Raw genomic sequence first — 14,015 nt, 5'->3', positions numbered from 1 at the left:
TGCCCGGCTACCACCAATGACCGCCCTGACGGGGAACACAACAGAGAGTCCGGATGGAGCACGAGAAAGGTGGGGTGCAGAACTCAAATTCTAGTAAGAAGACCAGACTCAATGGTCTGATACTGGAGGAACCCCAGAAAGCACGGCCCCTGGATTCTCTATCAGCCCAGAACTAAAACAACTTCCGAGGCCAACTCCTCAGACAGGGATTGGACTGGACTGTGGGACATAAAGTGTTACTTGTGAGGAGTGTGCCTCTTAGCTCAAGTAGATACAAGAGACTAAATGGGCAGCTTCTGTCCAGACGTGAGATGGAAAGGCAGAGAGGGTTAGGAGCTGGTTGAATGGGGAATGGGGGGTGGAAAGGAGGAGTGTGCTGTCACAGTATGGGGAGAGCAATTAGATTCACATAACAATGTATGTATAAATTTTCATATGGGAAAAAAAATAAGTTAATTTGAAAAAAAAAAAAAAAAGCCTGTGAGCGGCCATCTAACATACTCCACTAGTCTTACCTCTTCAGGAGCAACGGAAAATGAAGAAAATTAAAGACACAAGGGAAAGATGAGTCCAAAGGACTAACAGACCACAACTACCACAGCCTCCACCAGACTGAGGCCAGAACAACTAGATGGTGCCTGGCTACCACCACCAACTGCTCTGACAGGGATCACAACAGACGGCCCCAGACAGAGCTGGAGAAAAATGTAGAACAAAATTCTAACTCACAAAAAGACCAGACTTACTGGCCCGACAGAGACTGGAGAAACCTGGAGAGTATGGCCCCTGGACACCCTTTTAGCTCAGTAATGAAGTCACTCCCAAGGTACACCTTTTAGCCAAAGATTAGACAGACCCATAGGACAAAACGAGACTAAAGGGGCACAGCAGCCCAGGGGTAAGGACTGCAAGGCAGGAGGGGACAGGAAAGCTGGTAATGGGGAACCCTAGGTCGAGAAGGGAGAGTGCTGACGTGTCATGGGGTTGGTAACCAATGTCACAAAACAATATGTGTACTAACTGTTTAATGAGAAGCTAGTTCGTTCTGCAAACCTTCATCTAAAGTACAAACAAAAAAGAACGAGGAGCCACTGGAAGTCTAGGCTCTGCTGGTAAGAGTGTAACTGGGCACAGTCTCTTTGGCAAACTGTTTGGCATTTTCTTCTAAAGCTGAACATGTTGCTGTGTGCCCTTCAGTTGATTCCCACTCACAGCGACCCTATAGGACAGAGCAGAACTGCCCTATAGAGTTTCCAAAGCTATAATCTTTATGGGAGCAAATGGCCAGGTCTTTTCTCCCACGGAGCAGCTGGTGGGTTCAAACCACCGATCTTTCAGTTAGCAGCCGAGTGCTTAACCATTGCGCCCGCCGGGCTCCTTAAGCTGAACAGAGACTTCCCCTTCAACCAGCAATTCCATTTCTGGGTACATTCCCAACAGAATTCACTGCATACATGCACCAGGGGCCGCGTTACAAGCACATTCGTCATAACCAATGTCACTGAACAGTCTCTGTAAAAATTGTTGAAGGGGAACCTAATCTGCTGTGTAAACTTTCATCAAAAACACTATAAATTATTTAAAAAAAAAAAAAAAAGAACATTCATTGTAGCACAGCACAGCCCAGACGCCCATGAGCAGCAGAGCAGATGAATACATGCCGGGTGTTTACACAGTGTTCATTGCCCAGCACTGAGAAAGAACTGGCGACCCCTACCCACAGCAGCCTGGGTGGATCTCACAAACATAATGTGACGTTAAAGAAGCCAGACGCAAATGAGTAGAGACTGTACGATTCCATTTCACCATGTACAAAAGCCGGGCACCATTAGTCCGTGTGGTTAGAAGTTAGGATAGTGATTAAACTTTGGGGGGTTAGCGACTGGAAGGGGGTCCTCTGGGGGGCTGGCAACGTTCTATTTCTTGAGCTGGGTGTTATTCTTTGGGCGTGTTCCCCTGTGAAAGTTCAAGCTTATATGTGCAGTTTACTTTATGTATTTTACACTTTGGTAAAGGGCTTAAACAGTCTAGAAGGAATGAAGAAACCAAGGGTGAGGGAAAGGCAGCTCTAAGCGCCCTTGGGGGGAGCAGGAGGGGCCGGGTTGGTGCTCACCTGTGCTTTCATCTCCTCGCTTGTCTCTGCAGGTGAGCCAGCAGCCACCTCCATGCAGTCCTCCCGCTACCCGAGCCCGGCCGAGCTGGATGCCTATGCTGAGAAGGTGGCCAACAGCCCGCTCTCCATCAAGATCTTCCCCACCAACATCCGGGTGCCCCAGCACAAGCACCTCAGCCGCACCGTCAACGGTTATGACACCAGCGGCCAGCGCTACAGCCCCTACCCTCAGCACACCACCGGCTACCAGGGCCTGCTGGCCATCGTCAAGGCCGCCGTCTCCTCCTCCAACGGGGCTGCACCCACTGGGCCTGTGAAGAGTGTGCTCAAGAGCGCCGAGGGCAAGCGGACCAAGCTGTCGCCGGCTGCTGTGCAGGTGGGCATCGCGCCCTACCCGGCACCCAGCACTCTGGGGCCCTTGGCCTACCCCAAGCCACCTGAGGCACCTGCCCCACCGGCTGGCCTGCCCGCAGCTGCCACCACCGCCTCCGTCATCCCCCTGCCCGGCCGTGGCCTGCCCCTACCACCTTCCAACCTGCCTTCCATCCACAGCATCCTCTACCAGCTCAACCAGCAGTGCCAGGCCCCTGGCGCTGCACCCGCTGCCTGCCAGGGTGTGGCCATCCCCCACCCCAGCCCGGCCAAGCACGGCCCCATGCCCAGCTTCCCCAGCATGGCCTACTCGGCCACCGCTGGGCTGCCTGACTGCCGGAAAGGTGCAGAGCTGGGTCCTGGAACCACGCCAGCCTTGACGTTGGCCGGGGCCACCAAGCCTGCAGGGTACGTGGATGGCGGCCTGGATTACCTGCTGTGGCCGCAGAAGCCGCCCCCACCACCACCCCAGCCACTGCGTGCCTACAGTGGCGGCACGGTGGCCAGCAAGTCCCCCGAGGCGTGTGGGGGGCGGGCGTATGAACGGGCCAGTGGGTCACCCCTCAACTGCGGCATTGGGCTGCCCGCCAACTTCACCGTGGGCCAGTACTTTGCCACCCCCTGGAACAGCGTGCTGGTGACCCCCACCAGCGATTGCTACAATCCAACAGCGACAGTGGCGGTCACCGAGCTGGGGCCGGGGATGGCCCGGGAGCTGGCGGGGCCCCCCACAGATGCCCTCTCGGGCCTGCCCAGCAAGAGCATGTGCAACACGTCGGTGCTGAGCAGCAGCCTGCAGTCGCTGGAGTATCTCATCAACGACATCCGGCCACCCTGCATCAAGGAGCAGATGCTGGGCAAGGGCTACGAGACAGTGGCGGTGCCCCGGCTGCTTGACCACCAGCACGCCCACATCCGCCTGCCCGTCTACAGATAAGGCCTACCTGGCGCACGCACGGACAGACGTACAGGGCACTGGGGGGAGGCAGGCCACAGGGCAGGGTGGATGGCTCACAGGGGCCAGCCCCCCGGTGCCCACGAGTGCCCATGATGCCCCCAGGGAAGCCAGGCTGGCTGCAGCCATGCTGCCTCCCGACATGGGGGTCGCAGGGCGACCTCACGCACTGAGACCCCTCCCGTATCAGCTGCCCAGGACCCGGGAGAGCCCAGAGCAGCCGCTGATGTCTGCGCCTTCCTCCATCTACGCCGGCAGAGGCAAGGAGACAGAAACCACTGGAAAACAGGAATGGCTCCCTCTGGCTCTCCCGGGAAAGGGGCTCAGGCTGGTGGGGGACACAGGAGGAAATGTGACGCTCTGGAGTCGGGTGGGGCAGACAGCTGGCTCCCCTCTCCCAAAAACCCCCAGCCTCCTGGAAAAGGAGCAGAGGGGGCCTACAGGAAGTCACTGGGCCGACACTGTTCCCCCCGCCCCACTGGCCAATCTAGGTCAAGACCACCCCGATAAAGGCCCCAGGGACTCCCGGTCCCCCTATCCCTCCTCTCCCCACCCCCTATTCCTTCCTAACACAGAATCCCATCCCTATTTTCCAAACCCTGGACTACCACCTTCCCCTTTTCCCCCAGTACATATACTTACAGGGCTGCCAGGCACAGTTGTGCAGGCTGTATACTGCACAAGGGCACCTCGTCCAAGGAGACGCCACACGCACCCCAGACTTGGATATCCATTACAATTTTCCGCATTTTGAGGAAGGGGCGCCATTTTCATGTTCGCACAAAGGCATTAGTGGGGCTAGCGGCGGGCCTGCCATCTTAGATCCATTTAGAGGGACCCCACCCTGCCCTCCTCAGGGGTCTCCTTGAAGCTAGCGAGGGGGCAACCGACCGTTTTTAATTGGGGAGCTGATTCCTTTCCTGCAAACCAACCTCCAAGTCCCACCCCCAGCATCAGGTGGGGAAGGCAGGCAGGGGTCTTCCCGACTAAGTCCCCAGGGCCCGAGTCCCCCAAGTCCTGCCCCCACCCCGGCACTCCAGAAGCGGTACTGTATCTCTCCAAGGCCTGTTTAAGCACTAAGTGCATTTACAAATCTCTGAGAATGTTTTTTTTTTTATACTAAAATTGACCATTATATTCTACTGTGAGAAGTGCGGTCTGCACTATATTGTTTTAAAAGCAAAGAGAAAGAAAAAAAAAAACACAGATGGTGTCTCAGCTGTTGGATTGTTTTTAGCGCTTGTTTTCACTCTTTCTTCTTCCCCTTCGGAGGAAAACAGGCCATCTCCTCCCAGCTGGCCGGCGTGGAGCCCCAGGGAAGCCGGCCAGGAGCCTGCTGGCCCCTACGTGCTGGGGGCACTTTGCATTTGGGGTTGCACTGACTTCCGACACTCTTAGGTAGACAGTCATTCACCCTGTTTACGTATCAGCACACAGGCTGGTGGCCGCTGGGTTGTGGCCTGCAGTCAACCCGTAGAGTGGCAAAGGCGGACCCAACCTGGGCCCTCAGGCCCTGTCCCTGTACCATGCATAGGTCTGGGGTGACGCCCTCATCCCCCCATCACTATATGCCTCCCCAGCGCCTCTCTGTGCCTGGCATCTGCCAGGCTTCAGTGGTGGCTGTGTGGCGTGGAGACAGGCCAGAGTGGCTGAGCAGTGGACATCTTCCTGGCCAGCCCCATCACAGCCGGGCCAGACGCCCCAGCACATAGCCACCCCCCACCTGGCTACCTGGGGATTGGCAGGAGACCATCCCTGCCCCACAGAGCTCAGCACTTAGTGTGTGCCGCAGGACCCTGGGTAGCACAAACAGTTTGCACTTGACTACTAACCAAAAGGTTGGCTGTTTGAACCCACCCAAGCCACACTGCAGAAGAAAGTCCTGGCAATCTGCTTCCATAAAGGTTACAGCCAAGAAAACCCACTGGAGCAGTTCTACTCTGTCACACATGGGGCCGCCATGAGTCAGAATCGACTCAACAGCAATGGGTATGGTTTTGTCTTGGTTTTACTGTGTGCCAGGCATTTCTGTATCCACTGTATCTCACTGGAGCCCCACGATCCCCTTGCAAGGTGGGGGTGTCCAAGAGGAAGAAATGGAGACTCAGAGAGAGGAAGTGACCTACCCAAGGTGACACAGCAAGCAGGTGGCAGAGCTGGGATCCACACCCCACAGCACGAACTCTTTCCCACATCCCGTCCCTACTTTTGCCTGGTTCCCGCTTATTCCATGGGCCTGGGGGGACTGGAGGCCCCAGTCTGATGTGGGCACCCCTCCCACATACAGCCCTGTCCAGATGGCTGGCGTGGGGAGGTCTGGGGCAGAGGTGGGGAGCTGGGAGTAGGGAGGGAAAGGATGCCCTACATGTGACCCTGCAGTGGGGACTTCTGCCTCCTTAGGGAAAGGCCCCACCCCACCTCACCCCGAGCCTGGTGACACACCTCACTGGGTCCCTGGTAGCTTGCTGGGCTCAGCACCAGGCTCTCCCACAGCCTCCCAGGAACCATCATTCCACAGAGGAGGAAAGTGAGGCTCAGGGGGTTTCTGAGGCAAGTCAGTGTGCCAAGCTCATCACCCCCGCCTAGCCCCTGGGGAGCAGGCACACGGGTAAAGGGTAACAAGCTACCAGGAGAATTATAGATACTACGAATGCCAGGGGCAGGTGACAAAATGCATCTCTGACCTCACTTGATTGATTCTCACAACAATCCTATCAGGCACATAAAATCATCCCCATTTTACAGATGAGGACTAGGAGAGTCTGAGACAATGCCGCGAGGATGGTGAAAGGCAGCCAGGTCTCTGGGGCCAGGCTGCCTGGAGGCACTCCAGTCCTCTCCCCTACACCCCCCATATATACCCCGCAGCCCGCCTAGAGGCATCACAGTGCCCAGGGCAGCCCCAGGAAGCAGGCAAGCCCAGGGGCAAGGCCACAGCCTTTGAAGAGAGCCACACCTGGGCTGGAATCCTGACATTGCTACTGTGAGTGACCCTGAACCAGTCCAGGCCATTGGCTCCTCTCCCAAAAGGGGCAGGGCCAGGACCAGAGATGGAATTCAAAGAGACCAGAGCACAGCTGGAGCCCTGGAGTGGTGAAAAACGGTAAAGCCCTTACTACTAGCTGAAAGGTTGGCAGTTCACACCCACCCAGAGGTGCCTCAGAAGACAGGCCTGGAGATCTATTTCTGAAAGCTCACAGATATTGAAGACTATGGAACAGTTCTCTGCATGTATGAGCTGGAATCGACTCACAGCAACTAACAACAATGATGCACAGCGTGAGCACTCGGGAGAGAGGCGAGCACTGTGCCAGGGTCTAGGGCCAGCTTTAGGGCTGGCAGGTGGCCTGTGGCTCAGCTGTTACCAGGAGCCACCACTGGGCAACCCAATCACCAACTTGGTCTCTGGGTAGCTCAGGTCCCCGCATCCTGGGCCCACTATCATGCTCACCCATACTGGAACATCAGCAAAGGGGAGGGAGACAGGCTTGGAGCCATCCTTTGGGCGGGGGTCCTCCACATTTGGAGATCTGGGCCAAGGACCCACACACTATCCAGGAAAAACCTCCTCTCCGCCACAAAGTAGGGCAGACCACCTGGAACCAGCACCAGGAGCCCAGCTGGGGTTCTAGCTCTGTCCTAGCCAGCTTCCCTTCTCCCCTGGGCCTCAGGTTTCCCATCTGAGGGCTGGGCTAGCTGATCTCAGAAGCCCCCCAAAGTTGCCATTCTTTATACAATCACCTAGGATTACCACATAGGAAGGACAGGCAGGCGACAAAGACAACATTACTATTACTTCTACAACTACCAATAGCCACAGTTACTGTCAGGTCCCTGGGCAGCGCAAACGGTTTGTGCTCAACTGCTAACCTAAAGGTTGGCAGTTCAAATCCACCCAATAGCTCTGCAGAAGAAAGGCCTGGCAATCTGCTTCCCTAAAGATTACAGCCAAAAAAAAAAAAACCCTGTGGAGCAGTCCTCCTCTGTCACATGGGGTCATCATGGGTCAGAATCAATTCAATGGCAGCTAACAACGACAGTTACTGTAGGCAGACTGGACACCAGACTCCATGCTGAATGTCACTTAGTCCTCATAGCCACCTGACACAAGTGTCACGTTCCCACGAGGCTCAGAGAAGTATAATCACTACCCAAAGACACACAGCGAAGGACGGAGAAGCAGCTGGAATTGAATGCAGGCCTGCCTTATCAGAGGCTGAGCTCTTAACTGCTGTGCTACCTAGAGAATATCAAACAACCGCCAACCCCCAAACATGGCCTATTTGGCTTCAGAATAGAGGCCCTGCCTTCGGTCACCCTGCGGCTGCCCTAGCTGGGTGTTGGGTGTTGGAAACTGAGAGCAGAATCTGTCATCTCATCCCTGCTAACCAGAGCTGTAATCTTGTCTTTCCCTCTTGGGGTTCACCTTTAAGCCCACCCCCTTCCACGCCAGAATCCACCCAATTTAACTGTCTGAGCCATCCAATATGGTAGCCACGAGGGGCTGGCACATAACCCCAACTATTATATCTCAATGTCATAACAGCCATTAAGGAGACAGTCACCCCATTTCAGATTAGCGACTGCATCTATGTGCGTGGGGGCTCAGCATGGATTTAAGTGGAGGGAGGGGTACTAGGGGCACTCACCTTTCCTGGGTGGCTGCGAGTGTCCTTGACTTATATTCCTGCCTTTAGAGCACACGTCTCCCATTTCCAGCAAGGAGAACACGGGAGTCCAGCTTGAACCCCTGAACCTAACTTTGACCCTGCAACTACTTAGCTCGCTCCGCTGAAGCCCGGGCTGCACGGGCACCACGGGCATGAGCGCTGCGTACTGTCAGAGTTCTTAAAAGGCCCGTGGGGTGGGAGATGGTCGGTATCCACGCGGCCGTGGAAGGTGGGGCCTGGAATGGAGAGAGGAGGAGGCGGAAAACTGACTTCAGGATCCCGCTGACTCCCTGTGTAAACCTGGGCAACTTGTGTGGCCTGTCTGAGCCTCAGTTTCCAGATTTGAAGGATTGGGGTGGCACCAGTTGAAGTGTGATCAGGCTGACAGCAAATTAGTGCTGTGAGAGGTACCGCCGAGGGCAGCGGGGTCTCGTGGTTAGAGCATCAGACAGTCCTGGTTCAAATCCTACACTACCCCTCAGAATCATGTGGCCTTGGGCAAGTGATCTCTCCTCTCAGACGCCTACTTCTCAACTGTGAAATCAGGCTAATATTGGCTACTATGATAGGTGATCAAAGCCCTGGAATAGCATGAAGCCCAGTGCATAAAGGAGGCGCTAGATAGCAGGGCTTTGAACCAGTTCATTCTGGTTCAAACCCCCTGCTGAGAAATTTGCATTTCCCCAAATTCCCCAAAAAGCCAAACCAAACCCTTTGCTGTCCCTATGAGACAGGTTAGAACTACCCCATAGGGTTTCCAAGGAGCAGCTGGTGGATTTAAACTGGTGACCTTTGGGTTAGCAGCCTTAGAGCTTAACCACTGCACCACCAGGGCTCCGACAACCTCTCAGCTGATGCTATGATCCCACCTCTACAGTTTAACAAGATCCCCAGGTGATCTTATTAAAATTTAACAAGATCCCCCTGGGGATCTTATTAAAATGTAGATTCTAATTGAATATATCTGGGGTAGAATCATTAGTATCAGGGTGGAAACTTGTTAGAAATGCAAATTTCTCAGCAGGGGGTTCTAACTGGAATGAACTGGTTCAAAGTCCCGCCATAAAGTTAGTCTTTCATTACTGTCATCACCTAGTCCAGCATTTGCCAAAGATTTGCACCTTGGAGAGTTAGTTTCTGGGTCAAAAGAGTTTGAGAAACAATATCCCCCTCTTGGAGATGCACAAATCACATTAGCATATTAAACGCTCTGAAAAGTCTTGCCGGGAGATATCCTTTCAGCTTTGTTTGACCCAGCATTTCCCTAACATTTTTGACCACTTAATTTATTTCTATTAACATCCCAAGGAACAAAGTGGACTTCAGGAAATACCAAGTCCTACCTATTGTGTTGCAACTGGAAAAACGGAGGCCCAAAGAGAAGGGATGAGTTTGTAGTAGAGCAAGGCCTGGAGCTCAAGCCTGACCTGGGGTCACTGGGCCTTGCTTCTGGAGCCACATATCTAAACTGGTCTTTGTCCACTGTATTGAGCTAGACCCAAAGGAGGAAGAAGACACTTAGAAGAGAGAGAAAGCCTTCATTTGAGAAGTGGGGATGAGTACCCCTACTTTGCAAATGAGGAAACAGGTTCAGAGAGGGGAAGCAGCTTGCCTGAGGGCACACAGCAACTTGGTCCTAGAACTTGGGCTTCCTGAGGTGGGTCTAGGCTGTCTTCTCTCCTTTCAGGGGGCATTTCCTGAGTCTTATAGCCTCAGGGCACACCTAGCTCTTGATGGGGAATCTTCTAGAACACCGTTACAATTTTCCCTCAGGCCGCCTCTGAAGAAGCCCCCAGGTGTGACTACAGCGCCCCCTGGTGGCCAACCTCAGGAGCTGAGCAGCCCCGCCCTGATCCAATGGGCTCATCAGACCCTGGAGACCCACATGGACTCTCTGGTGTCACTGAGGACCTTGAGGTGCTGAGGAGGCCCTGAGCTGTGATCTGGGGCTTGGGTTTGAGTCCCAGCTCCACCCCTATCTACCCCTGTCTTCACCTGTTAGAGAAGCCAGTACAGTGCTGTGGAGAACTGGAACATGGGCATACTTTGGAAAGGCCAAAACGCTAAGTAGAACAAAAAATTCTGCCACCCCCTGAAAGATTCCCCTCCTATGACAGAGTTCAAATCCCAGCTCCCCCATGTCCAGGCTGTGTGTCCTTGGGTAAGTATGTTTACTTTGTTGGGCCTCACTTGCTTCATCTGTAAAACGGGGATAAAAATCTGCATACTTGCGTGATTCTGACTGAGTAACAGAAAACTGACTCAACTTATTTACATGAGAAGGAAAATGTATTCTGTCTAATAATCATAAGAGGCCCTAAGGTTGGGTGTCCCCAGGGTTGGTTAATTTGGCAGCTCTATGGTGTCATCCCATGACTTTTCCATCTTTCTGCTCTGCCAAGCCTCCTCATGGTCACAAAATGGTGCCACAGTTCCAGTCGTCACATCCAGACCCGCAATATCCGGCAAAGGCGAAGACAGTCTCTTTTTATATTTCTCTTACTACTGTGTATTAGTTTCCTAGGGCTTCCATAACAAAGCACCACAAATTGTTGTTGTTGTTAGTTGCTATCCACTCAGCTCCCACTCCTGGCAACTGTCTATGTAACAGAAGGAAGCAACTGTATATGTAACAAAACAAGGCAACTGCATATGTAACAGAATAACATTGCCAGTTCCTGCACTATCCTCACTATTGTTCCTGCTGCACCTCACTTTATTCTTTCACAGTTCTGGAAGTTAGAAGTCTGACATCAAGGTGTTGGCAGGGCCACACTCCCTCTGAAGGCTCTAGGGCAGAATCCTTCTTGCCTCTTAGCTTCTGGTGGCTCCTGGCAATCCTTGGCATTCCCTGGCTTACAGATATGTTATTCCAATCTCTGCATCCGTCTTCACATCACCCTCTTCTCTGTGTTTCTGCGCGTCCTTTTCTTATAAGGACACCCGTCTTTGGATTTAGGACCCACCCTAACCCATTGCAACTTCATCTGGATCCTTAGCTAATTACATCGGCAAAGAGTCATTTCCCAAATAAGGTCCTATTTGAAGTTCTGGGTGGACATGGATTTTGGGGGGACACTATTCAGCCTACTACACTATGGTCCAACAAACCTTTCCCAGAACCCACCCCCCGCCACCACCACCACCAGCCAACTTCCCCTCTTACCTCATGGGTCCGCACTGGGTCATGTGGCTTTGCCTACACCCACACCCCCACACCTAGTGAGAGAAATAGTCACAGTGGTAGGCTCAGGGAAGCCCATGGCTGTACGGAGCAAAGCAGACAGCCCTGAACAAAATCAGGTGCTGGGAATAAGGAAGAGAGGCCATGGCTGCTGGGAGGCCCCAACTCGGAATTTCCCGCACGCCGAGCACCCCACACAGCACCTAACACACTGTCGATGCCTTACCCATGCTCATTTACCTCGTCCTTTTCGTGATTCCTTCCAAGAACACAAGACTCCCAGCCAGGCCTCTCCTGACCCAGCCTCTTACCCCTCGATCTGCCACTCCTTTCCAAGGCTTGAGTCTCCACTTGCTAAATGCCTACCTGCCCCAAAGCCCCTCCTGTCCCATCTTCTGGCTCCATTTTGTTTGCTGTTGCTAGTTGCCATCAAGTCAATTCCTACGCATGACACCCCATGTGGGCAGAGTAGAACTGCACTCCATAGGGTTTTTAATGGTTGATTTTTTTTCCTTTGGAGGCAGATTGCCAGGGCTTTCTTCCGAGGCACCTCTAGGTGAGTTTGAACCACCAACATTTTGGCTGGCAGTGGAGCACTTAACCATTTTCATCACTCAGGGATCCTCTGGCTCCTTCACCCTCCTTCCTTTGTTTCTATCTCAAAAGCTTGGGATGAACAAAGATCTCCCTGTTGCCGCAAGTGACTTTAGATTCCTAAAAAATACAAGGTGGGAGGTGCTTGATTCTCATGTAAATGATTTCACACGGGAGTCAAAAATGAATAACAGTACGAACTGAGGCCTGGAGCATTTAACCTCCCTGTCCAAACAACAGAAATGATGAGAACATTTCTGGGTGAGGCGTGGAGATTGACTGCTGACTATGTTATTGCGCTGGGAAATGTCGGAAGCGCACGTTAGGGGAGAGGAACAGTTTGGTTGAAAACGGCTTTTGATTAAAAAAAAAAACCCAGCATTCATCTAAAACAATAATAACAGCGAATAATAACAGGGCATGTAATAATGAACTATTCACAGGCATAAGAGGTAATTGTTCAATTAGGATCCGAGGGTTTCAGAGACTGTCTTTTCTGATGGGGGCCCCTTTATTTTTGACTCCAGCAGCACTAATTATTTCCCACTAGTGCTTTAAACTTGGAGGGGGAAAAAAAAGCCATCCTGTCAAATATGACATACAAGTGCTTTACCATTATTAAATACACATGCATGCACATAAAAAGAAATCCTTGTTGGAATCAAGTTAAGGGTGTGATCACAGGGAGAAGGTTCTAAAAAGAAGCTGACAGTCTTGGGGGCTCGGCAAAAGTGGCAGGTGACAACCAGCGTCCTACCTGCAAAAGCGCCTGGCCTCATCACCTCTCACCCCTCAGGGATCAGTGTTTCCTCTCCAGCATGGGTTCTGAGCTCAGAATGCCTGGGTTCAAATCCCACCTTCACCACTTACCAGCCAGATGCCTCTCTGACCCTCAGTGTCCTCCTCTATCATATAATACGGAATCTACATATGGAATAAGGAGCCCTTGTGGCACAGCGGTTAAAGCGTTTGGCTGCTAACCAAAAGGACAGCGATTCGAACCCACCAGCTATTACAAGAAAGATGTGGCAGTCTGCTTCCATAAAGATTACAGCCTTGGAAACCCTATGGGGCAGTTCTACTCTGTCCTATAGGGCCGCTGTAGGCAACGGGTACGTACAGAATGCAGTGGACATCTGGTTTTATTGGCCTGCCCGGGTTCTGGTTACATCTTCTTATATCTGTAAGGTCCCTGGGTGGTGCAAATGGTTTGCGCAAGACTACTAAGGAGCCCTGGCAGTGCAATGGTTAAACCCTCAGCTGCTAACCAAAAGGTTGGTGGGGTTCGAACCCACCCAGCTGCTCTGCTGGAGAAAAGACCTGGCGATCTGCTCCCATAAAGATTACAACCTAGGAAACCCTATGGGGCAGTTCTACTCTATCACATGGAGTCACTGTGAGTCAAAATCAACTCGATGGCACCTAACAACAATTAACCCAAAGGCTGGTGGTTTGAACCCACCCAGCAGTGTGGCAGAAGAAAGGCCTGGCCATAACATAGTTTATTAAGAAAAGGTTCTGCATCCCACTTTGGTGAGTGGCATCCAGGGTCTTAAAAGCTTGCGAGTGGCCATCTAAGATACATCAATTGGTCCCATCCTGCTTGGAGGAAAGGAGAATGAAGAACACCAAAGACGTAAGGAAAATACTAGCCCAAAGGACTAAAGGACCAAATGAACCAGACTCCACCAACCGGAGACCAGAACTAGATGATGCCCAGCTACTACCAATGACTGCCCTGACAGGGAACACAACAGAGAGTCCCAGCCAGAGCAAGAGAAAAACACAGAACAGAACTCAAATTCATGTAAAATGACCAGACTTAGTGGTCTGACGGAGACGGGAGGAACCCCTGAAACTACAGTCCCCAGACGCACTGTTAACCCAGAACTGAAACCATTCCAGAAGCCCACTTTTCAGACAAAGATCAGACAGAACTATAAAACAAAAAATAATACACTTGAGGAATGTGCTCCTTAGTTCCGTTAGATATACGAGACCAAATGGGCAGCTCCTGTCCAAAAGTGGGATGAGAAGGCAGAAGGAAGGGACAGGAATTGGTCGAGTGGACACAGGGAACCCGGGGTGGAAAGGGGGGGTGTGCTGTCACATTGTGGGGTTACAACT

General features: G+C 52.5%; 1 protein-coding gene across 1 annotated transcript in view; it reads left to right on the top strand.

The window, feature by feature from the left end:
* Positions 1-3,422, top strand: part of FAM222A (family with sequence similarity 222 member A) — a 33,926-nt gene extending 30,504 nt beyond the window's left edge. Inside the window, exon 2 of the mRNA XM_004378986.1 lies at positions 2,146-3,422. Coding sequence (XP_004379043.1) covers positions 2,146-3,422 — 1,277 coding nt within the window. The remainder of the gene's footprint in view (positions 1-2,145) is intronic.
* Positions 3,423-14,015: the final 10,593 nt, after the last annotated feature.

This window comes from Trichechus manatus, unplaced genomic scaffold (genome assembly GCF_000243295.1).
Source record: "Trichechus manatus latirostris isolate Lorelei unplaced genomic scaffold, TriManLat1.0 scaffold00061, whole genome shotgun sequence".
Taxonomy (NCBI): domain Eukaryota; kingdom Metazoa; phylum Chordata; class Mammalia; order Sirenia; family Trichechidae; genus Trichechus; species Trichechus manatus.
The sequence above is the reverse complement of the archived record's forward strand: the minus strand, read 5'-3'. Positions and strand labels throughout refer to the sequence as shown.